The sequence below is a fragment of the Rhinolophus hipposideros genome (assembly GCF_964194185.1).
Source record: "Rhinolophus hipposideros genome assembly, chromosome: 20".
Taxonomy (NCBI): Eukaryota; Metazoa; Chordata; class Mammalia; order Chiroptera; family Rhinolophidae; genus Rhinolophus; species Rhinolophus hipposideros.
Window position 1 is genome coordinate 51,902,444 of NC_138066.1, and position 26,413 is coordinate 51,928,856.

Genomic DNA, 26,413 nt, shown 5'->3' on the forward strand with positions numbered 1-26,413 from the left:
CCCCGGCCCGAGATCACGTGCGCACGGGCCCCGCCCCTCGCTCCCCTCCCTCTGCGGTTTCGGAGAACGCGCTGCGGCGGCTTGGGGAGAGCTGGGGGTACGGCGCCCGGTGAGTCCGCGGCGGGCGGCGGGCGGCGGGGCCCGGGGCAGGGCGGGCGAGCTGCGGGGGAAGGGCAGGGTCGCCGGGGGTGGGGGGCGGCGTGGAGTCCACGGGGCAGGCTCCTTTCGCAGGGACCCCCGCTCCCCACCCACCGCGTGCCCACTCGGGTCCCTGCCGCCTTCGGACCGTCAGCCAATGGGGGGTCCCCACCCTCAGACGCCATGGTCGGGGCCAGGCGAGGGCTTCGGGGTGGGGGCGGGTTCCATCCAGAGCAGCCCCGCCGGGGCGGGCATTGGGGTGGTCTGGGGCCGGCTCTGCGCGCGGGGGCGTCAGGGCACTAGAAGGTGCTGCGCACTCGCCATGAGTGGAGGGGCCTCTGACGTTTTCCCAGAACCAACTGGAACCCTTGGGACCCCTGTAGGACTGCGAATGCCACAGGTGGGGGTTGGAGTAGGCGCAGCATCAGGATGGGAGATCCCCCCACCTGTGCCGCAGTCAGCCATGGGGGGGGCCATGGTGCGCACTTGGAAATCCCTGAGGGCCTCCAGTACCCCTCCACACACGCCCCGCCAGCCAGACCAGGTGCCGTGACCCTTGCCTCTCTCTGCACTGGTCCGCGAGGAGGAAGAAAAAACAAGAAACAGGTTCTCTCGGGAGGACAAACCTTTAGTGTAATTAGTGTTTAGGTTTCTTACTGAGAAATTGGTTGTTACTCTTCCGGATAAGCACTGATGGAGGGAGAGAAGGCAGGAGGGATTCAGGGAGGGCAGTGAGGGCAGGGCAGGGGGGACTCCACCTGTGGCACAGGCCTTTGGCTTGCTCTCAGACCAGCAAGGTGGGGGGATTTAACCCATCTGGTTCAGAACTCGCCTCCCCCATGGGGGTTGGGGAAGACAGATTGTGTCTCTCCTGATGCCCCTGGACGCCGTCCGGACGACTGGGTTCGCTGAAGCCGGACCCTGATTGCTGCTGTGTCCCCCCACGCCCTCCCCAGGCATGTCATCTTCCGTGAAGGCAATGGGTCAGGCCAGGCCCTTGGGTGCGGGCCTGGCCCCAATGACCTGCTGCTGCTCACCGGCGACCCTGCAGAGGTGGCTGCCCATCCTGGCCTGGCTGCCCCACTATTCCCTGCAGTGGCTGAAGATGGACTTCATCGCTGGGCTCTCAGTGGGGCTCACAGTCATTCCCCAGGCACTGGCCTATGCTGAGGTGGCTGGACTCCCTCCCCAGGTGAGGTGTCTGCCCCTGCTGGCTGCAGCCCACGTCGCCTCCACACTGCCTGACGCACTCTGGGCCTCAGCGCCTGCCCAGAAGCAGAGTAGAAACACATAGTATCACCTCCAGACAAGGCGGGGTCCAGGGCTCAGTCCCATGGGGCCAGAGAAGCCTTGGTTTATAAGCTAGAGCATGTGACTGCCTTTGGGCTGACACACGCCCTGGAACTGCTCTTGTCACACTGCCACACACTGGCAGGAGCTATGTCTGGATTGCCTGACGGGGCAGCACGATGGCAATTCCATTGGCTCACGAAGCCGTAAAAGCGCTTTCTCAGACTCACAGACCAGACATAAGCACACAGGCCTTGTGCTTTCGCAGGCGGGTAGAAAAAAGGTCCCCTTGTCACTGCAGATCCACAACCGTGGGTGAGAGAGGGTGAGAGGTCTCCCTGCCTTGGGCACTGCTGTGCCCCAAGTCCACGGTGGGCACCACAGCGCCATGCGGGGATGGCGACACCAGGGACCCATGGGCACGCCTCCCAGCTGCTCATCGTTCTCTCTCCTCAACAGTACGGCCTTTACTCTGCCTTCATGGGGTGCTTTGTGTATTTCTTCCTGGGCACGTCCCGGGATGTGACTCTGGGCCCCACAGCCATCATGTCCCTCCTGGTGTCTTCCTACACCTTCCACGAGCCTGCCTATGCCGTGCTGCTGGCCTTCCTGTCGGGCTGCATCCAGTTAGCCATGGGCTTCCTGTGCTTGGGTGAGCCCTTGGACCTTCCTGCTGTGGGGTGGGGGCCGAGGTTCAGCCTCCTGGGGCTGCCCTGCCCTCAGCGTTCCCTTCTTTGTTCCCTTCTTCGCGTTCCAGGGGCTATCCCTGTGGAGGTGGGGGTGGGGGTCCCCTCAGCCCCCAGCACTGCCCTGTTGTGCTTAGGGCTCAGGACACTTGGAGAAATGCCTAGGGCCTCAGACCCTAGCCTCCCCTTCCTGCTCTCCAAACCAGCCCAAACAGGGTGTGCTGCCCACCCGTCCTTAGCCCCTGTCCCACCCACCCCACCTCCCCCAGCCCACATCCACAGTGTCCTCTGGGACCAGCTCCGTGTTCTCTCCTGGCTGGTCAGGGTTCCTGCTGGATTTCATCTCCTGCCCGGTCATCAGCGGGTTCACCTCCGCTGCTGCCATCACCATCGGCTTCGGGCAGGTCAAGGTGAGGATGCTCGTTGGCCCCGGGGCACCTGCTGGGTAGGAGGACCAAGGCCCGTCCCGTATGTGTGGGCTAGCCCGGCCCTGCTGTTCCGGAGCTCAGAGCGCAGTGCTCACGTGGACCTCCACGAATGAAATAATCCCTTGGGGAGGTGTTGAGTGATGGTCACACCAGGTAACTTGGGGGGCCCATATTGACAGCCACTGCTCTTGTCGGAGGTTTCACGCCAGGGTGTTTGGTTCACCTCCCAGTTCTCCTTTGCTGCCCTCACAGGACACGAGCATACTGCCACATTTCAACCAACAAATTATCCCCCCCCACGCTAATTTAGTGAGGTGGTTTCATTTTTACATTGTTTCCAATTTCTGTTTAATATTTTTCGAATGCCACACTTCTTTTTATTTCTGTGTAAACATCTGTAAGAAGTACTGGGATCAGTAATTGCTGGTTATCTGAGAACATCATTTATTCTCCTTCCATTGGGCTTTAAGTCCCTGGAGGCGGGAACTGCTTTGCCGAGCTTGGTCACTATGCACTAAGTCACTTGGTCACTATAAAGTCACTAAGCACTCAGCTGGGTGTGTACAACTGAGCTGAACTGCACAAATAAAGCTGCGGGGCCCCTCGTGGCAGACTCAGGGCCACACCCCTGCCTTGTGACTTCATGTCACCACCCCAGCCTCTCCAAGATGTGTTCCCAGGGCCAGGCTCTGCTCCAGGTCAGCCCGTGAATCTCCCCCGAAGGTGGAGACGTGTGGGAATAAAGGAGCTGACATTTCTGTGTTCTTCGTTTGTGCGAGGTACTGGGTGACGTACTTTACCTGCATTTAATTCTCACAACACCCTGGGGAGATAGGTTTATCATCCCTCCATATAGGAGGAAACAACTGAAAAAGGTGTGGGTAAATGCCATTAAGGTGTTATGTACACACATCAGGGTAAGTTTGGCAAATGCTGTTTCGTGGGATGGTCTGTTCTCTATTCTGGAAGCCACAGCCTTCGTTTTTAGTGTCAAGAATGTTCTTTCATATGATCGTAATGCACATGGAGGGTAGCTTCTTTATGCTTCTGTCCTTGGAGACCCTGGGCCCGCGAGGTCAAGGTCAGACAACCATCTGAGAGCCCCTAGGCTTGGGTATGGGTGGGGGTCCATCTGCCCTGCCCAGGACAGAAGCCCTTAGTGGGTGTCCACCCACTCTGGTGCCCCTCCCTGTGTGTGGGGGGGTCTGTGTACACGGCTGGTTTGGGAGCCCTCAGAGCTGACTGAGCTGACTGCCTGGAGTCTGGGCCTCCGCCCCCAACCCAGGCTCAAGTGGGATGAAGAATTAAAGCAGAGTGGAGCCCCTTTTCCCTCCTGAGGACCCCCGAAGGCCGGGATCACGATGGGAGGTCCCAGCCGCTTCCCTGGATGCCCTCCCAGCCCCACCCCTGCCCGCTGTTCCGCCTAGTTGCCTAGTTGGCCCCGTGATTTTTCCTTCCGGCCCAGGGCCGAGGGCTGCCGGTGGGCGGGTCTCCTGGTGGTAAACACGGGCCTGGGCCAATAATCAGTGGGGCCTGTACAGCAGGGTGTGGGCTACTGAATGAGGGACCCAGCCCTGAGCTAATGACAGTGGCCTGTGCTGCGGGCCAGGGGACCCCTGACCAGGGCGGGTGGAACCTGTCTCTCAGCTTTGAGATCACCCGGACTGATTTCCTCAGAAATGAAAATAATTTGCAAAGGCGTGTTGTTAACCCCAAACGTTGTGAAGTGCCCCACCCCTAGGATAACTTTGAGCTGTCCTTGGGGGCTTCAGGAATGGGTCCCTGGAGATCCCTGAGATGTGCCCCAGAACGGGCCCCGGGGGAGGGGCTTCAAGCCTTTGGGGAAGGCTGTCTAATCCGAGTCTCTGTGTTTGAACAGAATCTGCTGGGACTCCAAAACATCCCCAGGCAGTTTTTCCTGCAAGTGTATCACACCTTCCGCAACATTGGAGAGACAAGGTACCCTGCTGGCTTTGTTTCTGTCCCCCTGTAAGGAAGCTTTTCCTTCAAGCCATGCTGGCCTCCTTTCCTCCCACTCCCAGGTGGCATTTGTTCCCTCATCGAGGGCCCTGCTGCTCGAGCAGGGGTCCCCCGAGCAGTACCGTCAGCATCACTGGGGAGCTGGTTAGGGTCACAGGCTCTCTGATGGGCCCATACCAGCTGACTTGGGGTTGATGGGCCCAGGCGGTGCTTCCGGAAGGATGAGACGCTCTGCTCTGGGCAACCTGAGAGCCGGGTGGTGTGACCCCGTGCAGAGCTGTCTTGGGTGGTAGGAGAGGGAAGAGACTATGTAAGAGGAAGAGCAAGCAGTCTCTTTCTCAAAAGGTTCATAGTTCAGTGAGGAGGACAGAACAGGGCACGTGGAAGACAGGTGTCCAGGGGCTAGATGGCAGGTGGAGCGGTGGTAAGAGCTAGGCAGCAATCGTGTCGTGGGGTTCCTGCATCAAGCACTTCCCTCAGATGGAGAGGTCCCTCCCAGAGGGTGGGCAGGTGAAAGGGACAAGCAGGAGATGCTCCTCAGTGAGTCCAGCTGGAAGCCAGGACACCTCTGGCTGGAGGAGCAAGAGGAAGAAATGAATGATCTGGGGTTAGCTGTAGGGGGTGCTGCCCAGACGGAGTGGGGAGACCCTGTGACTCTCCTCTCTCCTTCTGATCTGTGGCTGAGGCCCCCCCAGGGCTGAACCGACTGGAAGCCAGGGGCTCCCTGACCCAGAGCATGCCGCGGGGGCGGGGGCGGAGGGGTCAGCCTCCAGGGTCAATGGAAATGGAGACCTACTGGGTGGAGAGCACCATGGGCTGTTAGGAGTGAACCTTCTGGAACAGATAAGGCATGTGTAGCCCAGGGAGCAAAGTGAAAAGGTGCGCGAGTGGCCCTGCTGCTGCGATCATGGTCCTGCCCGGGCCTGTGTACCTATGAGTTTGGAAATAAGTTTGAAATAAGATTTCTGAGGAAAAAGCAAAAAGAGCAGTCGAGAGAGAAAGCTTTCCAGCAGAAGTGGCCACCGCGGGCCAGGAGGCGCCTGCCGGTGACCGAAGTCTGTCCCCAGGGCGGGCGACGCTGTGCTGGGGCTGGTCTGCATGCTGCTGCTGCTGCTGCTGAAACTGATGAGGGACCATGGGCCTCGCGTTCACCCCGAGATGTCCCCCGGCATGCGGCTCAGCCACGGGCTGCTTTGGACCGCCACGACAGGTGAGGGGCCTCCTGGCTGGGGAACCTCCCGCAGGTCTTCTGCGCAACCTGGACTGCAAGCCGTGGTCACCCCAGGAGCCCCAAGTGCCACGCTTAGAGGGTCTCGTGTCACTGGTGTGGGCATGATTTAGCACTGGGATGTTTAAAACGCGCTGGGTGGTTCTGATACGCAGCCAGGGCTGACAACACGTGTGCAGCGGGAGTCTCAGGGGTGTTTGCCCCCAGGGGACATTTGTGGTTGACACTACCGGACAAGGCTGCTTCTGGTATCCAATGGGTAGAGGCCAGGGGAGTCGTAAGCCTACTGCAACTGCCATGAAACCAGCCAGCACAGCTTCCCATGGCAAAGAAGGATCAGGCCCCAAATATGAGCAATGCCGAGGGTGAGCCAGATGCCCTGGTGTGTGGGCAGGCCCCTGGGGGAGACAGCAGATGCCACCGAGACCAGCTGCTGGAGGTAAACATTTTGCTTCTGGCTTGGAATCAACAAGCTCCATAAAGAAAGGCTGCAGTGAAGGGTTCATGTGGCCATTGCTGATTGAAGGGCCATCTCTGGGGAGGAGGGGACCTCTCCTTAGTGGTCCCCATGGCTGAGCTGCCAGTCGGTGACATCCAGAGAAGAAAGCGGGCCAGGGAGCCAGGAGGCGTAGGTAGCTACTGGACTTCCTGAGAGCTGGGGGGGGGGGATTGGAAATCACCCCGAGTTTGACCTCTCCCACCACCAGCTGTAGGTGGGAGGGGGTGCTAGATTCAGCCGCTGGGTCACTTCCAGCTGCCAGTTCCCAGAATAGCTCACCAGACCCGTTCTGAAGACAGGAGGCTGTGAATAAACACTAAGAGCTCGGAGAGTAGAAGGGCAGCAGGCTTAGGGTGAAAACAGCTGGCTTCGCGTCCCTGCTTCGCCACTTAACTGGCATTTGGTCCTGCCCGAGTCCCTTGCCAAAGTGCCTGAGCTGTAGTTCAGTCGTCTGTAAATGAGCGAAAACAGGCAAATACTGTGTTCTCTAAAATCTTGATGCTCAAAGTGTGGCCTTGGACCAGCAGCCTCGGTATTCCCTGGGACCTTGTCGGCGACGACGCAGATTCTCAGGTCCCTCCCAGGCCTCTGACTCCAAATCTGCACATCAGCAGGCTGGTCAGCTGACCCGCGGCCACGCCAAAGTCTGAGGAATGCTGCCATCCTTTTTTCCAGAACATGTAGCATCATTTTCAGAAACTAGTTACCAAGCTTCAACTCTTTGTTTTTTTAAGTCACCATGTAAGCTTGCTTGTATTTTAGCTGAGCGAGGACAGGTTAGTCTGAACAGTACCATGCGTTTAACGCTTAGTAGGAAATTTGTTTTGCAGTCTGCACCGCCCCCGAGCCCCATTGCACCCTTGTGAGGTAGACAGAACACTTGTCACTTCCCCACTCTTGGGCATGAAAAGTGGAGCCTTGCAGACGTTGAAAGAGTTGTAATCTGACAAGCAGTGATTTATGGCTTATAAAGCACTACAGACATACTGCTTTTGCTTATCATAACTGTCTCGAGGATTGGATATCACTTTCTCCATTTTGGCTCTGAAAGGTAAAACAGACAAACCAAACAAGACCTCTCAAATCCCACAGCTAGGACAGAGCAGAGTGAGGACTTGCCCCAGGTCACCTGCCTTTTTTCCTGATCAGTGGCTCTAGAAGTGTGTTGATTTTATGGATCTCACAGAACCAACTTTTGATTTCATTGACCTTTGTTTTACTTTTGTTTTCTAGTTTGTCAATTTCTGTCTATTATTTTCTTTTTCTGCTTGTTTTGGACTCACCTTTTTTAAAATTCTTACGATGGAAGTTAAGGATTTTCATTTGAAACCTTTTTCCTTTTGTAATGTACATAGATGTTTAGTAATATAAATTTCCCTCTCGGTACTGCTTTAGCTGCATCCCACAATTTTAACAGGTTGTGTTTTTTAACAGGTTGTGTCATTTAGTTCTAAATACTTTAATTTCCATTTTGACTTCTCCTTTGTCTCATGGATTATTTAGAAGTGGATTATTTAATTTTTCCTTTGAATCGGGCTATTTTGGAGTTATTTAGTTTCAAAGATTTGGAGATTTTCCAGTTAGTATTTTGCCATTGATTTCTAATTTAATTCCATTGTGGTCAGAGAGAACATACATTGTATGTACATACACATGTAAAATTATAATTTTTTTCTTGAAATGATCCTCTTTGTCCCTGATATTAATGCAGTTATGCCAGCTTCCTTTGATTAGTATTAGCACATTTTCTCACTCTTTTACTTTTAACCTGTTTAACTTATTTGTGTCTTTATTTTTAGTATATGTGCTGCCGAAGCGAGCACATTTGTGTCTTTATTTTTAAAGTGAGTTTTTGTGGGAAGTGTATAGATGGGTTTTGTTTTTTAATTCAGTCTTGACAATCTGCCTTTTAATTGGGGGTGATGCCATTTACATTTAATATGATTATTGGTATGTTTGGCTTCTGCTATTTGTTTTCTATTCGTCTCATTTGTTCTTGGTTCCCTCTCTTTCTACAGTCTTTTTGATTGAATATTTCTTATGATTCCCTTTTGTTTTCTTTATTGGCTTATGGACTGTAACTACTGTGTGTGTTTTTGTTTTTGTTTGTTTGTTAGTGGTTGCTTTAGGGTTTGGAGTATACCTCTTCATCTTACTGAAGTATGTATTCAACTTCATGTTGACATAAGAACCTCATGACAGGGTCCTTCCATTTCTCCCTTTCTGCTGTTGCCTTGGTGCTGTTGTTGTCCTATATTTTTCTTCAACGTCTGTTATAAACTCCTCAGTAATCGTTATTATCATTATCTCACTTGAAACATACCCTTACTTTTAAGGACAAAGCCTTTTTCATGTTCCCGCATCGTCACTCTTTCTGGTGCTCTTCATTTCTTTGTACAGACCCAGACTCTCATCTCTGTCAGTTTCCTTTGCTCGGGGGACCTTTATTGATTCTTGTAGTGCAGGCCCTGCTGATGATGAAGTCTTTCAGCCTTGCTGTGTCTGGAAAAGTCTTTATTTTGCTTTCATCTTTGGAAAGCAGTTTTGCTAGATAAAGATTTCTAGACAGGTTTTTGTGTTTTTACCTCTTCCATACTTTAAAGATATTCTTCTATTTTCCAGGCTGCTGTTATAACAAGAAGTCTTTGTTCCACCATAGATGACCTGTTCTCTGGCTGCTTTTAAGATATTATCTTTATCACTGACTTTTGGCAGTTTCACTAAGATGTGCCTTGTTGTCTTTTTTGTTTTGTTTTTTTTTTCATGTTTTTGTGCGTGGGATCCATTGAGCTTCTTGGATGTGAGTTTGCACTCTATCAAATTTGAAAAACGATTCAGCTGTTATTTCTTCATATCCTCGTACTGTCCCCCTACACCACTCCATGGGCTTTCTTTGTGGACTCTTACATGTACATCAGGCTGCTTGTACTTGTTCCTCAGCTGCTGAGGCTCTGTACAATTTTTTAGTCTTTATTTTCCTCTGTGTGTTTAATTTTGGATAGCTTCTATTGCCACATCTTCAAGTTCACTAGTCTTTTCCCCTGCAATATCTGATCCATTTTTAATCCCATTCAGTGTGTTTTTCATTCCAAACATTATGGTTTTCATTCCTAGAAGTTCAGTTTGGGAGGTATCCATCGGTCATTGTTCCATGTTTTAGTTGTTTGCCCAGTGTTTCGGGCAGCAGGGAAAGCCGGCTCTGTTACTCCTTCTTGCTTCAGAGCAGAATTATTCCGGGACATCTGATCTCAAAGTGTGTTTCCGGCTGTGCCACTGCTGTGCAGTTACTGGGGATGTGCGTACGGGCCCTGCGGTTGCCCCTCCTCTGTCCCACCTTTGTGCGTTTTCCACAGTGTCATGGGTTCACGCCTGCCACATATTCTTGGATCCGTGTGTTCCCCAGGCTAGAGTAGAAGAGGTCATGACTGGGGTGGGGTGTTCTGCTTCCTTCCCCAGAGGAGCCAGGTCTCACCGACAGGCCTGTCCTTCTGTTCTAGCTCGCAATGCCCTGGTGGTCTCCTTTGCTGCCCTGGTCGCGTACTCCTTCGAAGTGACTGGATACCAACCTTTTGTTCTAACTGGAAAGATAGTCCAGGGGCTCCCTCCAATCCAGACCCCTCCCTTCTCAGTGACCACTGCCAATGGGACCGTTTCCTTCACCGAGATGGTACAGGTGGGTAGAAACGGGGAGCAAGGCCAGCTTGGCAGAGGCTGCAGTGGCCCCAGGGCCTGGTTCTGTACCCCAGATGCATTTGCTTAGTAACAGGGAGCTCTGGGCTCAGCTGGGACTGTGGAGTCCTCGGGAAGTGGCATCTCTGGGTGCAGGGACAGGCAGGAAAGGCTTCCACATTGGACCCCACGTTTATCTTTATGCCTCGAGCACAGGGGGGTCCTGCTCTGTGGACACTGGGGTGCGTGCAGGAGTTTGCTGTGTTCTGCTCGTCATCCTGTTCCCGGTACGATGAGTGTGTAGGAGCGCACGGCCCTGGAGTCCGCACGCTTCCTCTGTCAAGCATGGAGGAGCTGGCGTCTGCCTTGGCGGTCACTGCCTGGTCAGACCCCTCCTGTCCTTCCCCAGAGGGTCACTCACCATGCCTCTCTCCTCTCCCAGGACATGGGGGCCGGGCTGGCTGTGGTGCCCCTGATGGGTCTCCTGGAGAGCATTGCGGTGGCCAAATCTTTTGGTAAGATGCCCACCACCCACGCCTCTCTCGCGTCTCAGCCTGGGCCTCACCTGCCTCGCTTGCCTGCTTGCTTGCTTGCTTTGGATCTGCTTGGATTTTTTAAAATTTGAATTTTTATCCAAGTAATACATGCTCGTGTTTTTTTAAAAACCTATAGTAGAAATGGATTTGTAATGAAAAGCCCCTTCCATTGGTGGCTCTAAATGTTTGAGAGCCCGCTGTCTATGGAAACGTGAATGTACCTAAACGTGTTGGATCAGTCCTGTGAGTGCCTCCGCGGGAGTTGAGGCTGCTCAACCCTTCATGTGTCGCCTCCCCTCACTCTCAGGGCCACTGGGCCACCTGCTGTCTCTTGTCCCTGTGGATGACATTTTCATTCTGCTCTGCAACACGGTTCAGTCGCCCTGTGTTTGGGTATAGGTTGATTCTAAGGGTTAAAACCTAATAAATGGTGTGTATGTTATCACCACTACATAAATCGTGTTTATTGCCCAGCCCAGATGCTGCCAGGATTAAATTTCCTTCTTCAAAGTTCCAGCATTTTGACCCTTACACTGTTCCAAGGCGACTCTTAATGTCCATTGTTAACGGTTTTCCTTTCCATATGCCAGCGATCTCTCAAAGTCACACTGCATTTCAGTTTGTAATGCATCCAGCTCCCATCTTTCTTCATTTTTTTCTTTTCTGATTCGCTCTTTTCTGTTTGTATGTTTGTTTTTTTGGGGGGGGATGGGGGATGGGGGTTATCTTGCAATTTACATCCTATCGCTTTTACTCACCTTGTTCATTACTTTTGAAAACTTGCCACTTTCTTTTGAAGACGGCTGGCCTCCTGCTCTAATTTGTAAAGCTTGTCATTCTCTTCAATCAGGGCTCGGTAAACCACAGCCTAAGAATGGCTTTTACGTTTTTAAATGTTTGGGGGGGGAAATCTAAAGGAGATTAACAATTTGTGACACATAAGTATATGAAACTCATATTCAGTTCACAAATAAGGTTGTATTGTTCTTGCTCTGTATGTATGTATTGTTTGCGGCTGCTTCGTGCTTGAAGGGCGAGTTGAGTAGCTGCAACAGAGAGTGTGGCCCACAAAGCCTAAAATATTTACGGTCTGGCTGTTTGCAGAAGTTTACCAACCACTGTTATATCATGCCCCCCCACACTTCCCCCCAAATCTTTGCCTACTCATCTCTCTGCGATGGCCTTGGCTGTGACTTCCTAGACATCTTGTAGTGGTCCCCAGGCCACCCCGGGGACCTGGGTAATCAGAGAGGTTTTTAATTTAAAACGTTCCCGCTTACTGTAAAAGCAATACATGTTTGTCGTACAAAATGTTGGAAGTTGAGAAATGTGTAAAGAAGAAAGAAATCGCTTGCAATCCTCCTCAATCCCCAGTTAATTACTGTTAACATCTGCTACACATCTTTCTACTCTTTTTTGCTGAAACGGACACGTACCCGTCTCCACTTGCATGTGTGTGTCCACTTACAGTTACAAAGTTGCAAACCTTACAACGCCGTAGGTAGAAATTTGTAGCCCGTTTATCGTGCCGTGAACCTTTTCTTAGTGACAATATCTTTATCGTCTTTTCTCTCTAGCGTCTCAAAATAATTACCGCATCAATGCTAACCAGGAGCTGCTGGCTATCGGTAAGACCACAGCGTCATCCCCACGAGGTCTGGGCGCTTCCCTGCGTCCTGCGCGAGTTGGGCCCTTTTGCAATATTAGCATGGACTCATCCTCAGATTTCCCAGTGGTTCAGGTTACCTGCTCGGAGTAAGTAGGGAGCTGACGTCTAGTGTCTGTTCTGGCTGAAGCTTATTGAGCGCCTGCTGTGTACCAGGCCCTGAGTGGTGTGGCCTGTTCTATGCCAGGGATGCCTAGAACGTTCCTCCTGGGGTCAGATTGCTGGAGAATGTGGCCACGCGAAGCCTCAGGTGCACCTGCTGACTCTGCGAGACCCTGAGTGCCGTGGCCCACCCCGGGGCCTCCGTCCAGGCTGGGCAGGTGGCTTAGTGAAGCGTCCGGCAGACTCCAGGCTGCCTGACTGGATGGGGCCTATGCCGGCTGTCACACTTCGTTTTCTTCTGTCTTCATAACTCTGGCCTCTCTGGTGGTTCATTTTGAGACCACAGTGTGAATCTTAAATTCAGTTATCATCACTGTTTCTAATTTCATGGATGCCAGGCCTTCCTGCCTTTCTCTACCCCTTGTGCGGTGGGCATAGATCTAAGAAGTGGCACTGCTGGGTTTCTTCCACCCAGAAGACTTCATGGCAGCATTTAGGGCCCCAGCTGCTGGGCTTCTCAACAGCAAAGGCCGTGGGGACCCAGGATGGGCTGCACAGGGATGTTGGCTGTGTCCCTGTCTGAGCTTATGGTGGGCGTGGTGCTGCCTAGTTGGTGGAATCGGGGTGGCCTGGGGACCACTTGCCCCAGAGAAGGTCTGTGACGTCCCCAGGTGACTACCAGTAAATGGTCCAAATGTGAGTTCTCAGAGCTTGTCATTCCCACTTCTACAAATGTAGCAGCAAGGAGCTACGTTTTAAGTGGCCACAGAATTTGGGTGTCGCATATGCATTCACCATGCACCCTGAGATGGAGTTGAGGCAGCAAAACACTATTTCTTAAGTGAGGCAATAAGTAGGATAGACAGAATAAAGCAAAGACAAAGAGCAACAGCGAGTTCTCACCACCCGAAGAGTGTTTCCAAGGTGCTGGGGAACCGAGACAGCGTCTTGGCTTCAGGTGTGTCTGACGAGTGTGCCCTTCAGAGTCTCGACTCGGGCTCCCCCAGGACACTAATTTTATAGGATTTTTTCCCCCCAATAGATTACCAGTCAGGAAAGAATGTTAGGCCATAGTGATTACAGTCAGCAAGCATGGGGACAATGAATGACAAGTTTCAGGGTAATTATCTAGGGTAGAAAGGTAGAAGGCAGGGGACGTGATTCCAGCAGTTTCGCAATGTACAGGAGGTTACTGTGGCCACAGGACAACCTACGTGGTCCTCTTCATGCGTTCCACCTGCGGGTCAGCTATTGTTCAACCAGCGGGGCTGGCGAGGCCTTCCCGGGTTTGCTCCTGCTGACTGGGGCGTCAGTGTCCGGGTGCCACGCGGACAGAGCGTCCCCCTGACACAAGTGGAGGCACAAAGGGGCACCTAACTCACATTATATTTACTTCACAACAAATAGCACCAGGTCCTCTCCTGACGTACAACCTAGACAGAAGTGACGAGCAAGGGACGGTCACAAAGCTGAGGTTTCTAACGTGGACACGTTGCCCTTGAAGGCTGCTGACCCCGTGGTGTCACAGGCCAGGCAGCATGTGACAAGTGCAGATCAGGAGGCTGACACAGACCCCACAGACCGCTGGCACAGGAAGGGGTCCCCCGTCACACAGAGCTGGGTCTCGAGTCTTCTGGAGCTGGCATAAGAAGTTGGGGTGACCACGTGTGGTCAGTGCACGGCCTCCGCTGCACCTGCTGACGTCTGGCCTGCTCTCGGCATGAGCTGGCCACAGGCCCCAGGAGGGCCTGGTTCTGAGCGGGCCCCACCTCAAGCTGTCTCGAGAGCGAAACTTGACCCTGGGACCCTGTTGTGGGCTCTGGAACAGGGGAGACCGTGGAGACCGTGGTCTTTGTGAAGGTCCCTGGATGAGATGGATGCTGGAGGGCCGATTGGGACAAACATGGGCTAATTACCTCGGTTCTTAGGTCCCAGCAAGGCCCTGGGCATGGGTTCTGTCCAGTGTGCGTTAATCAGTGTCACATGGGGAAGACAGCTTACTGGCCATGACCTTCGGTCCGTCCACTTGGTGGAATACGATGGCCAACAGCTGACTTCCGGGGCACCTGGGCCTGTCTGTATACACTTGCCATCCCCCCTTTTAGGGAGATGGGGTTCCTCTCTCCATCATACGTGGGCAGAAGGCGTGTTCAGCTCACACAGGCAAGGCCAGTCAGAGTTACGTTAAAGCTAGAGAATGAGAATCAACCTCAGCAAACTTGGCAAAGGCCATGGTTTCTTTCGTCCTTCCTTGATAGAGCATCAGATGTGGAACGTCCCAGGGTGATTCCTCCCACCTACTATCTCCATGTTTCCTTGTGGTTTTATCTCCCTTCCCCCGCCACCTCCATCTCCTTTTCCCTCTAGTTTATGCTCCTTCCCCTCCCTTATAAACCTGTTTTTTCTGTTTTCTCCCCAGGCCTGACCAACGTGCTGGGCTCCCTCTTCTCTTCCTACCCAGTGACCGGCAGCTTTGGACGGTGAGTGACTCCTTCCTTCTCTGTGCCTCTGGGGAGGTCCCAGCCCAGGCCAGAGGGTCCTAGTCCAGCTTGAAGAACCAGCTTCCCCTCGCTGGGCCCTGCCCACGTCCTGAAACTGTTTCATTCTTTTATGGGTTACAAGTCTGCCCATTCGGGCTGCCCGTGGCCCTTGGTCAGCTGGTCCGGCATCAGTGGGGCAGCAGGAGGGGGCTTGCCCTGCTTTCCTTCAGCATCTCATTGGTTTTCTTCATGCTTATATATGGCGCTGCAGAATAATACTAAAATGTCCCAAGGGCATTGGGTACTCCCAAGGTCATGGTGCCAGGGCTAATCCCCAAGGCGGGTAAGGGTAGGAGAGACCACAGGTGTGCCTGAAGAAGGGGTATGGATCAGCACAGGCTCCACAGTGGCCTGGCAGTAGGGTCTTCTATGAGGCGGGAGGGCAGGACTGGAGGTAACCTGTGGGGAAGGGAGAAAAGGAGGCATCTGGCAGCGCTGGCCAGGGGCTGAGGCCCCAGAACCGCTGACCCAGCCTGTCTGACATCCCCAAACCACCGTGTCTGAAGGACACAGGACACACTGGCCCACCTCCCTGCAGCTCGGGGTCCTCATCTGTAAAATGGGAATCGTATCGGGCCTACCTCAGAGTTCTGTACAGGATGAAATGAAAAGCACGTAAGACAATGCTAGGGACGTGGTGCTATGCTAATGTTTGAAAGGAAACCTCTACCCATTTTTTCAATTTAACTTCCCACACGTTCTTGTCTTGTTGGCCTAACTAGATGGCAAGCCTATTCCGTTAGGAGCATGTTTTCTGTACCCCCAGTGTCTATACAGTACCTTGCATATAGGCACTAAAAAAACTCTGTGACTGTTTAACTAATGAGTGAAATTTCTGCCTGACTCCACAGAAGTGAAGGGTGACTTAGGAGAAAGCTTTCCATGGGGTGTACAGACAGACAAGCTTTACTTCCCGAGGCAATACAGTTGGCACAAGGTTAGGGGTTACTAAGAGGTGCGTACTAGGTCGAGTCCTGCACTGCTGGAGTCACGTCGCAGCTCCTTTGTGGCCTTCATGGTGGCAAAGGGCCAGTTCTTCGGCTGACAAAGCCTTCCTGGCATTTGGTGTGAGTGCAGTTTTCTGAACAGGCCATACAAGAAAGGAACGTCGAAAAAGAAGCCAAACTAACTTCATTTCCAGCACCGAGAAAGCCCTGTTTGCACGTTGGTGTTTCTCCCTTCAGTCCTACAGATGTACATACACGTGTGTGTGCACATATGTGATGTGTGATTGAACAATACGGTGAATATTTAAACAAAAAAGTGTATTACAATAAAAGACACGTTGCCATTAATCCCCCTCAGAATATTCCCCCCTTTGCTTCAAACACATCCCATCGTTCTTGCCACTTTCTGAAGCAGTTCTGGAAGTCTTCTTTCGTGTCTTTAGTTGCGTTGTGATGGCTGCCTCGATGTCCTGAATTGATTCAAAACGTTTACCTTTCATGGTCATTTTGACTTTGGGGAAGAGCCAGAAGTTGCAGGGTGCCAGATCTGGAATAAGGTGGATGAGGACACACCGTAATGCTTTTATTTGACGGAAGTTGCTGTGCCAGAAGTCATGTGTGACTTGGAGCCTTTCCATTGTGATCACACGAGACAGTGAAGGCCGCTGCCGAGCGCCATCCAAGGAAAGGCAGGATCTTCCGTACGGGAAGCGGCGCATCGAACCTTGGGAACAGTGGGTGACAAGTTTCCACTTGTTCAGTACAGTCAGTCAGGTGTGAGCTACAGCTGAGAGAAGGTGTGCTTGAAAGTGTGCTGTACATCATTCTCCACCATGACAAAGCTCTGTGTCACACATCGCTTCTGGTAACGGCAATTTCTGTCAAATAAAAACATTACGGTGTGTTCTCATCCACTTTATTTGCTGGGTTTAGCATCATGCAACCTCTGGTTCTTCCCCAAAGTCAAAATGATTCAGGACATCGAGGTGGCCATGAAAGCGCAACTAAAGACACGAAAGAGGACTCCCAGAACTGCTTCAGAAAGTGGCAAGAACGATGGGATAAGTGTGTTCAAAGCGAGGGGGAGTATTCTGCGGCGGATTAATGGCAAGGTGTCTTTTACTGTAATAACTTTATTTGTTTAGACATTCACCATATTATTTGATCACACCTTGTATGTGTTAGGTGGGATTCCCCATACTTGACAGCATTCTCGGCACATTTCCAAAAAAGGCCCTCCATCATCATTTCTGATGACAGTGGGAACCCCGTTGTAGGAAGTGTTATCATTTTTCCGGATGTAATAAAACAGACAGGGTGGCTTCAGCCGCAGACATTTGTTTCCTCAGAGTCGGAGGCTAGAAGCCCGAGATCAGGGTTGTGTTCTCCTGCGGCCTCTCTCCTCGGCCTGCAGACGGCCACCTCCTGGCTGTCCCCACGGGGTCTTTCCTTCGTGTGTGTGTCCTCGTGGCTGATCTCCTTTTCTATAAGGACAATAGGCAGGTGGGGTGAGGGTCCAATGTAAGAGCCTTGTCTTAGTCACTCTTTAAAGGCCCTGACCCCCAATAGTCAGATCCTGAGGTGCTGGGGGTCAGGGCTTCAACATGAGGATTTTGGGTGTGGGGTGGGGGTACAGTTCAGCCCATGACAGGGAGTTGATTCAACGAGCCTGTTGGATGTTTGGATGGACGACCAGGCCTCTCTCAGATGTGCTGATGGGTGGTTTCAGGTTTATTGTGAAGGCCGGGGAAGTCCCCCTCTGGTGACAGGACCCTGAAGCCCCTTTGTGTTCCTGAGCCACATGCTGATGTGGATGGGACCTGATGTCCCCTCTGTTGCTCCGGCATGCCCCTGCCCTAGAAGGCCAGCACAGCGCTGTGGACCACGCCTCTTGTGCTTTCTCAACCACTGACCTATCTCGGTGTTGCTTTCCAGGACGGCCGTGAATGCCCAGTCGGGGGTGTGCACCCCAGCGGGGGGCCTGCTGACGGGTGAGCACCCCCACCCACACACTGCGCCCCCCTTGTGCCATGGTGCCATGAGCTGGGGCAAGGGAAGGGGCACCATGGTGCAGTCGGCTCTGGTACCCGGCTGTGTCTGGCACCCAGTGCAGGGCCAGGCCCCCCAGGCCGATTCCTCGCTCGCTGGGTGGGAGTCGCTGGGTGGGGTGACAGGGCCCTGATGTCACCGGTGCCCCATCCCCACAGGGGTCCTGGTGCTGCTATCGCTGGACTACCTGACCTCGCTCTTCTACTACATCCCCAAGGCTGCCCTGGCGGCGGTCATCATCACGGCCGTGACCCCGCTGTTTGACACCAAGATCGTCAGGACGCTCTGGCGCGTGAAGAGTGCGTATTTCCTCATCAGTCAGCATGGAGTCATCGATTGTTCCCCCACTGCCTTCCCGTAGCCCTGGGAGGTGGCACTGTGGTGCCCTGTTCAGGGCTGCCGGGAAGAGGGGCCACTCCTCCCCTTTCCCACCTGGCACCTTCCGGGAAGGGACGGGGGGCATCGGGAAGGGGATGGCCAGTGGGGACCATGTAACAGCCCCGCTGTGTCCGTCAGTCCCAGTGGCTCAAGGACTCCCTGGACCAGCAGTGCCCTGACTGTGACAAGTTTGTGTTTCCTTTTGTTCATCGAAGCAGTGAAGGGATTTGCCTAGCTTATCTGGCTTCTTTTCTGGTCAGCACCCCTGCAAGTTACCAAGTGGAAGGAGCGGTGACTTTATCCCATGCCTGTTACGTGCCAGGGCCTTCGTATGTCGTTGCAGCCCATCTTTGAACAGCCCCATGCTGCTGGCCCTCTGTGTCGAGGCCCAGGGAAGATGAGGGCCTGTCTGAGGTGTGGGGTTCAGATCCAGGACTGACCCCCAACCCACCCACTTTGCCCCAGGACACCTCCTCCTGCAACTCAGAGAAGCCACGAGTCTCGTCTGACGAGTCCCCCGTGGTCTGGGATGGGGGGGTCCTGTGGTCTCTTGGCTCCCCACTTCTCAGGGCTCCCCACTTGGGGCCGTGTCCCCAAGTCCCTTCTTCCTTGGTCCCTGGGGGCCTCCTCCCAGAGGGCAGGGAGCCGGGGCCCCACCAGGTGGGTCTCAGGGCCCCTCAGCTCAGGCAGGGGGGCATTTCCTGCCCCTGACACATCCATGAGCAGGTGTGGCCCCCAGCAGTAGTGGTGCCTGAGTCCCTGAGTCCCCAGACAGGTCCCTGGCGCTGCTCAAGGCCCTTGGCAGCTTTCCTCTTTACGTGGAAAGCCACGAGTCGTCTGCTGGCTGTCAGGGAGAGCAGCTCGCAGGGGCGGCCCCTCAGCCAGACCCCCTTTCTCCCAGGGCTGGACTTACTGCCGCTCTGCGTGACGTTCCTGCTGTGCTTCTGGGAGGTCCAGTATGGCATCCTGGCCGGGACCCTGGTGTCTGTGCTGATTCTCCTGCATTCTGCGGCCAGACCCCATGTGCAGGTGCCAGCCCATCCGGGCTCCCCGAGGGGGCGCCACTGGCCTCAGACCCAGAGGGCGGAGGGGGCACTAGGCAGGACCCTCGGCTCTGCATTTTGAGCTCCGGTGTGATTGTGGCCTGTGGCACTGCCAAGTGACCGTTCACTGGTGGACGGGAGTCACCCTCTTGTTATAAACCAGAGCCCTCCCGCTGCACAAGGGGTACCATGGTGGGGCGAGGGCTTGTGCCAGCTCTGCCCCCTCACTCCCTCCAAACCTGGGAGAGCTGCTCCATTTGGCTTGCCTCCAGGACTCACTGGCACCGCCCCTCCCACTGTCCCCAGGTGTCCGAGGGGCCAGTGCTGGTCCTGCAGCCAGCCAGCGGCCTACACTTCCCCGCAGTTGAGACCCTCCGGGAGGCGATACTGAACCAGGCTCTGGGAGGTATGTGGGCCAGGGCCGGGTGGACTGTGGCCACTGCTGAGCTCCCGCCACCCTCTCTGCACCCAGTCTCTGCTCCTGCAGGAGCACAAGGCCCTGCCCTCGTTGGTCGGAGTCTGGGAGGTCTGGGGGCGTCTCAGCAATGGCCCCTGTGGCCAGGTCGGCCCCTCTCATTCAAGTGGGTGCCCACTGTCTGTGTGCAGCAAGGGTGGCTGTTGCCCAACACTTGCCCCAAGGACATAGTCCTTCTCCCAGGAGTTGATGTTTCGGGAGAAAAGGGGCCTGTGCTCCCTCTGAAGGAAACTTGCTGCTGTCTTGGGTGCTCTGGCCCCTCCCCACTGAGGGATGGAGCTCTCGCTGGCCTCGCTCTGCCCGTGCCTCTGCCCAGGGTGACCCAGCACGCCTGTCTCTGCAGCGTCCCCCCCACGCTGCGCGGTCATGGAGTGCAGCCACATCTGCAGCCTCGACTACACGGTGGTGCGGGGGCTCGGGGAGCTCCTGGAGGACTTCCAGAGGCAGGGCGTCACCCTCGCCTTCGTCGGCCTGCAGGTGGGTGTCCCAGCACAGCTGGCACTTGTCACTCAAGCCAGCCCGGGGGGGTCAGCGTTACCATCATCTCCATGTTGAGACCAGGGTGCCGAGGCCCAGAGAACCGGAGTGACCTGCCCAAGGTCACACAGCCGGGATGGCCGCCCGGCTTCGGACTCAGGGCATCTGGCTGCAGAGCTGTGTTCGTAACCGGTACATTCCGTGTCGTCTTCACAGGGCACTCATGTTTGTGTGCGTTGGAGAGTATTTATTGAAACGATATTCTTCTTCCAGCATTTCCGGAGACCTGCTCTTTTGTCCATTTCCCTGGGTGGAGGGGAAGTGGTACCTACCCAGAGACTCTGAACGAGCCTGTGACGGGGGTGGTGGGGCTGGGGGGCCCCGTGCCACAGCAGGAGCCTCCCTCCTGGAATTAACACGTCTGTCCCTCAGGTCCCTGTTCTCCGTGTCCTGCTGTCTGCTGACCTGAAGGGCATCCAATACTTCTCCACCCTGGAGGAAGCAGGTGGGTGCGGGCGCTCACTGGAGAGAGGGCGGAGACAGCGTGTGGGCCCATACCCTGCAGGGTCAGCGTGGCGGACAGAGCCCTGGGCAACCGGAGGGTCGGGCGCTCAAGTCCAAAAGTGGGGCACGTGAGGACGGTGGGTGGGCACTGCGCACGGTGTCAGGGGCCCCTCTGGTGCTGGGGTTTTATTTTTTAGGGGTGTGCATGTCTTTAGTTGAGGTTCAGCTCACGTACAGTGAAATGCACAGAACTTAAATGTCAGTTTGGGTTTTGACAGATGGATCCAGCTGGTGTCCACCAATCAGGATATAGAATGTTTCCATCATTCCAGAAAGTTCCCTCATCCCCTGTCCAGTGACCCCTACGAGGGGTGGCCTCTGTTCTATTTCCTCCACTGTAGTGAGCGCCGCCTCTTCTAGAACTGCATAAAGATGGGGTCACAGGACTCTCTGGGTCCGGCTTCTTCAGCTCAACATGGTGTCTGAGACTCACCCATGTTGCTGCTGGAAGCAGCTCGGATGCCGACCCACACAGGTGGGTGAGCACGCGGTGTCCCAGCCACAGGATGGAGCCCACCCAGCCCCCACACAGGTTCACTGGGGCACGGAAAGGAGTGCGCTGCTCACAGGGACGTGGCTGAAACCTGGCCCTGGCCTGGGGATGCAGCCTGGGGATCACAGCTTTCTGTGCACCAGGACCCTGAAATTCCAGCCTTGCATCATCACATCCTGTGAGTTGAGCCATCCTCACTTCCGCTTTTTTAGTGCTTTGTCTCCCCACTTTGTCTTTTCTGCAGAGAAATACCTGAGTCCGGAGCCGGGGCCCCCGCCCTACAACATCAGGGATGATTCTGTCCCGGAACATAAGGTCGCCCTGTTGAAGGCCTGACTGGGCCACCGGTGGGCACACAGTGTTGGGACTGTCTCGTAGAAGGTCCTTGTCACTGTGAAGCCAGATGCCGCCTTGTAAATGTGCTGGCCTGAGGGTCTGAGAAAGCCGGAGCAGGTGACCCCGGGGAGTGAGGAGGAAACCGGGCACCGAGACCCACAGGTGGGCCTCCCTGGCTTCCTTCGGGATGACTGAAAAGTTGCCTCCCTACTATTCTGGGGCACAAGACCTCTTCTTAAGAATGGTTTGGAGAGAGGTTTCTAGAATGACAGACTACGGGAGAAAGGAAGGAGCAGGGACTTCAGCCTGGTCTGTAGGGGGGTGTGGGGTGGGGTCCTCGCAGCCCAGCACCTTCCTGGAATATGGGGAGGGGGAATTGGGGGCGGGGGTCACAGAGGTGGGTTCTAATCCTGATGGCGGCATCGGTGCTGTTTTGGGAAGAAAACCAAGGTGTGCCAAACGACTCAGTGTCTGCTAAAAGCGGTTTTGTTGTTTGTGTTTTTTAAACTAAGAAAGTCATAGCTTTGGTGTTTCTGTAAAAGTCAGAAATGGCGTATTGTAAAAACTGCAGGAGACCATCCCCCCGGGCCATCTGGGTGTGTGTTGCCTCCAGACCCCTCCCTCCAGTGTGTGTAGGTGCCTGTATGTTAGCATGTGGTGTGTGTTCATTCTCTTGTAAGTGGGAACTCGTCATCCATGGTGCTCTGTAACCCGCATTTCCATGCAGTCATTACTGTGAATTATTTATTGTGATAATAAATGCAGAAGACACGACTTTTCGTGGCTGCCTGGTGTTTTGTTCTGTGCATGTGGCTAATTAGCGGGTCTCTGCATGTAGATGCAGGCTTTAAATTTCACCTCAGTGTTTACAGGTAAACCCCTGCACATGTCGCTCCAAGAAGGGCTGTGCTCCTGGACTGGCTTCGAGAAAGGACTCACTGCACACCAGGGCCCACAGGGTCCCCACTGGGCCACTTCTGCCCGGCCGCCCCAGCCAGTGTCTGAGCACGGGGAGGGGACAGGCCGCCTCTGGGACTTGAGTCTTTTCCAGATTCCTGGCCCGTCTTCTGGTCTTTCTCCTTCCAGGCCTCTGACCAACCAGCGGAACCATTCACCCCACCTGAGTCTGCGTGTCCTTACCTCAGGCAGGTTCTCTTTCTGCACGAAGTGAGCATGTCCTGAGGCTCTGCCCACGGGGCCACCCCTGCCCGGGGCCTAGGGGAGCAGCCGTCCAGTTGGGGCCTGTGCCCACCCGTTCTCAAACCGAGAGCTCGTCCCATTCACGGAGCTGGGCAGATGCACTCTCTGGCAGGACCTTAGCGCTCAGCCTCACCTACAACGGTACCGCCTATGCGACTTGGCAGTTCTGCGTCTGGGACCCGCGCTCCCAAAGCACGGCTTGTCTCCTGGGAAGCCCAGGGATGTTTATCACGACCTCGTTAGTAAGTTTAGGAAATGGAAGCGACCGACATATTTCTCTACTTGGGGAAGTCTTAACCACAGAACACGCAAACCGTTCACGGCCTGGCGGGAGTTGAGAATTTGGTGTCAAGATGCAAGGCGGGTTGTACCACCTTCTCATCAGTCAGACATGGCCGTGGGCCGTGGTCTATACGCCCGGGGCCCATGTGACTGTGGATGGTCCGGCTGGTGTGATGCTCACAGCTGGCAGACGAGGTGATGTCACTGACACACGGCGTTTCTCAGGCTCCCTGTACCGAGTACGGGCCGCGTGACTGACAGTGAGTCAGTGGTGTCTGCTGTGAGTTGCACATTCCTGCCCCCCCCCCAATTCATATGCTCAGTCCTAACCCCCAGGACCTCAGAATGGGACCTTCTGTGGAACTGGGGTCCTTGCAGATGTCATCAGTTAAGACAAGGTCATACTGGGGGAGGGTGGCCCCAATCCATTGACTGGTGTCTTTATGAAAAGGGGGATTTGGACACAGACAGGCATTTGGGGAGCAGGCCTGTGAAGTCAAAGGCAGAGATAGTGTGACGCTCCCACAAGACGAGGAACATCAGAGATTGCCAGCCAACCACCAGAAGCCAGGAGGCAGCCCAAGAACGGATTCTTCCTCCCAGCCCGCAGCCCTCAGAAGGAGCCAACCCGACCCACACAGTCCGACTCTGGCCCTCAGGACTGTGAGACAGTAAATGTCTGTTGTTGAAGCCCCCTGGTGCGTGCTTCTTTGTGACAGCAACCCCGACAAGCTCATGCAGTAGTTGAGGACTGCTGTGCCATTTCTAAGCCTGGCCTCTTAATGCAACCCTCCATGCTCGCCCCTCCAAGCTTTTAGTCCCTTTCTGGCCAGCTGGCACAGAGGTGACCTCCTGCTGCCCTTGGAAGCCACATACTGAGAATGGCAGTCGGATCAGCTGGAGTGGAGGGGGACACCTGCACCCTGTACACTGGCCGGCACTGTCACGTGGGCCAGAAGCTTGCTCTGAATGTGCCCTTGTTATAGCAGCTGGCGAAGCCCTGGCTACACAGAGGACGATGTGGAACAGAATCTTCTGACAGAAAGGCCGGACAAGCCACACATGGGAGCCCCAGGGAGCTGTTTCTAGCAGCCTTGATTGAAAAAGTGAGAAGAGACAAGTGAAATTAATGTATGTAACTCATTCAACCTATTAACCCCAAATACTATCTTTTTCACGTGTAATCTACATAAAACTTACTGATGAGATATTTTCCATTATTTTTTAGTTTTTGGTACCAAATCTTTGAAACCTGGTGTGAACTGTACACTCACAGCACATCCCAGTTTGGACAAGCTCAGTGGCACCTGTGTCCGGTGGCGGCCGTATCTGACCACCCAGGTGTAGAATGTTCAAATCTAACATGGGAAGTTACACGTTTCTCTGAGCTTATGCCTGTGTGTGTCTCCACTGGAACGTGGCAGGGAGTTGTGAGAAGCTCGGGAAGGTGCCACGTTTGAGCCCAGCTGTCCTGATTTCACCACAGGTGACGTTGGGCCAATTGTCTGTCTGATGTTCCAGTTCCACATCCTCAATCGGGTGTTGCTCGGGGTAAAAGGAGGAGAAGGGGAAGTGTAGTTGCTGCTGTTGTGAACGGGATCTGCTTGCATTATATTTGACCCCTTCTCACCCCACCTTCTGTCCTGCGTGAACTGAACATCTGAGACCCATCAGGTAGCTGACCCGCAAGGTCTGGTCTGGCTTCACTCAAAAGCGTGTCTTCGGGGACGTTGCCCTGGCAGGAAGCTGCGTGGAGCAGAACGCTGATGAAGGAGACCGGGAGCGTGGGGAGTGAGCGTGGGGAGGGACTTAGGACTTGGCTGCAATGTCAGCAGCATGGTCCGCCCATGCCCCAGAATGCAACGGGGCGGGGATGCCCTGTGACTGCTCTGTCATGCCCGCCCTGCAGTCTGAAGCTGCCCAGAACCAGTGAGTGCCCTTGGTGCTACCAGCGCCGTGAGGCGGCAGCTGCTGGCCGGTGGCCACGTCCCTGCAGGCCCAGAGAGGCCTCCTCGTGGGCAGGGGAGGCAGGGCGTGCCCTGCTGGCTGACCTCGCCGTTGGTGCTGGGTGGAACAGGGACCGCTTCTTTCTTTAAAAAACAGTCTGCCAGGCACAGAGCAGTTAGTTCACTTCACTAACCTGGAAGTGAACAGCAAACCCGTTTCCGACTGAGCGTGGTGATTTTTATAAAATGTTTTGTGTAGATCCATCTGCCCTTTGTAAATTCAGTTACTTGGCTTTGTAAATTCAGAGTCTGTTCCCCCGACCCCATTTGTAATAATGTGAATTCTTTGGAAGGACCTGAGTTTTTCCAAATCATATGAATCTTTGTGTGACACCCAAGCCCCCCCGTGGAGCTGGTGCCTATAGTGGGTTGAGTTGCGTCCCCTAAAAACATGTTGAGTTCTTGACCCTGGTACCTGTGAACATGACCTTATTTGGAAATAGGGTCTTTGCAGAGATAGTAGGTTGGTGCAAAAGGAATTACGGTTTAAAAGGTTAAAAATTGCAAAAACCGCAATTCCTTTTGTACCAACTTAATGATTAAAGTTCAGATGAAGTCATTCGGGATCAGGGTGGGCCCCTCAATCCTATGCTGGTGTCCTTATAAAAAGAGAAGATGGAGACACAGGCAGGGACACCGGGAGCCACAAGGTTATGCAGATGCTTCCTTCTCCACTCCGCCCATGCTCCCTGCCTAAATAAGAAGGAACCATGGTTCTTCCTTAAGGGCTGTTCTGTCTGCCGGCTAGCAGCCCCACGTGGGTGCCCCCACTCTGTGCCCACACAGGACGCGTTAGGCTCCCATTGTTTTAATCTGGGAACATCTGACTCTGGGACAGTGTTTACTCCATGGGGTCAAGAGAGCAGGATCCACAGTAAAGAATACCCAGGCCCAGGGGCCGGCCCGGTGGCCCAGGCTGTTGGAGCTCCGTGCTCCTAACTCTGAAGGCTGCCGGTTCGATTCCCACATGGGCCAGTGGGCTCTCAACCACAAGGTTGCCAGTTCCATTCCTCGAATTCCTCAAAGGATGGTGGGCAGTGCCCCCTGCAACTAAGATTGAACACGGCACCTTGAGCTGAGCTGCCGCTGAGCTCCCGGATGGCTCAGTGGGTTGGAACGCGTCCTCTCAACCACAAGGTTGCCGGTTCGACTTCCACAAGGGATGGTGGGCTGCGCCCCCTGCAACTAGCAACGGCAACTGGACCTGGAGCTGAGCTGCACCCTCCACAACTAAGGCTGAAAGGACAACAACTTGAAGCTGAGCGGCACCCTCCACAACGAAGATTGAAGGGACAACAACTTGACTTTGAAAAAAAAAGTCCTGGAAATACACACTGTTCCCCAATAAAGTCCTGTTCCCCTTCCCAATAAAATCTTTAAAAAAAAAAAAAAAGAAGGAGA

The 26,413-nt window shown here is 54.2% G+C and overlaps 1 protein-coding gene and 1 long non-coding RNA gene across 2 annotated transcripts; both read left to right on the forward strand.

The window, feature by feature from the left end:
- Nucleotides 1–16: 16 nt before the first annotated feature.
- SLC26A11 (solute carrier family 26 member 11) lies at nucleotides 17–22,298 on the forward strand. Its single transcript, XM_081028461.1, has 17 exons — nucleotides 17–109; nucleotides 1,095–1,330; nucleotides 1,888–2,080; nucleotides 2,439–2,524; nucleotides 4,422–4,501; nucleotides 5,590–5,732; nucleotides 9,747–9,922; nucleotides 10,361–10,433; nucleotides 12,032–12,082; nucleotides 14,642–14,702; nucleotides 17,645–17,700; nucleotides 17,917–18,057; nucleotides 19,038–19,165; nucleotides 19,486–19,585; nucleotides 19,998–20,131; nucleotides 20,564–20,636; nucleotides 21,433–22,298. Exons 2-17 carry the CDS (start codon nucleotides 1,097–1,099, stop codon nucleotides 21,522–21,524), a joined length of 1,821 nt encoding a protein of 606 aa, XP_080884587.1. The 5' UTR covers nucleotides 17–109; nucleotides 1,095–1,096; the 3' UTR covers nucleotides 21,525–22,298.
- Nucleotides 22,299–23,279: 981 nt separating this feature from the next.
- Nucleotides 23,280–24,388, forward strand: LOC308488579. Its single transcript, XR_013991911.1, has 2 exons — nucleotides 23,280–24,137; nucleotides 24,235–24,388. It is a non-coding gene; the product is annotated as an uncharacterized lncRNA (long non-coding RNA).
- The last annotated feature ends 2,025 nt before the right edge of the window (nucleotides 24,389–26,413 follow it).

Bases quoted from the DNA above. Each gene is read 5' to 3' on its own strand.
- SLC26A11 (XM_081028461.1), top strand. From the start codon at position 1,097: ATGTCATCTTCCGTGAAGGCAATGGGTCAGGCCAGGCCCTTGGGTGCG. The intron at 9,923-10,360 runs GTGGGTAGAAAC...CTCCTCTCCCAG, and splicing joins CCTTCACCGAGATGGTACAG to GACATGGGGGCCGGGCTGGC. The intron at 19,586-19,997 runs GTATGTGGGCCA...CTGTCTCTGCAG, and splicing joins ACTGAACCAGGCTCTGGGAG to CGTCCCCCCCACGCTGCGCG.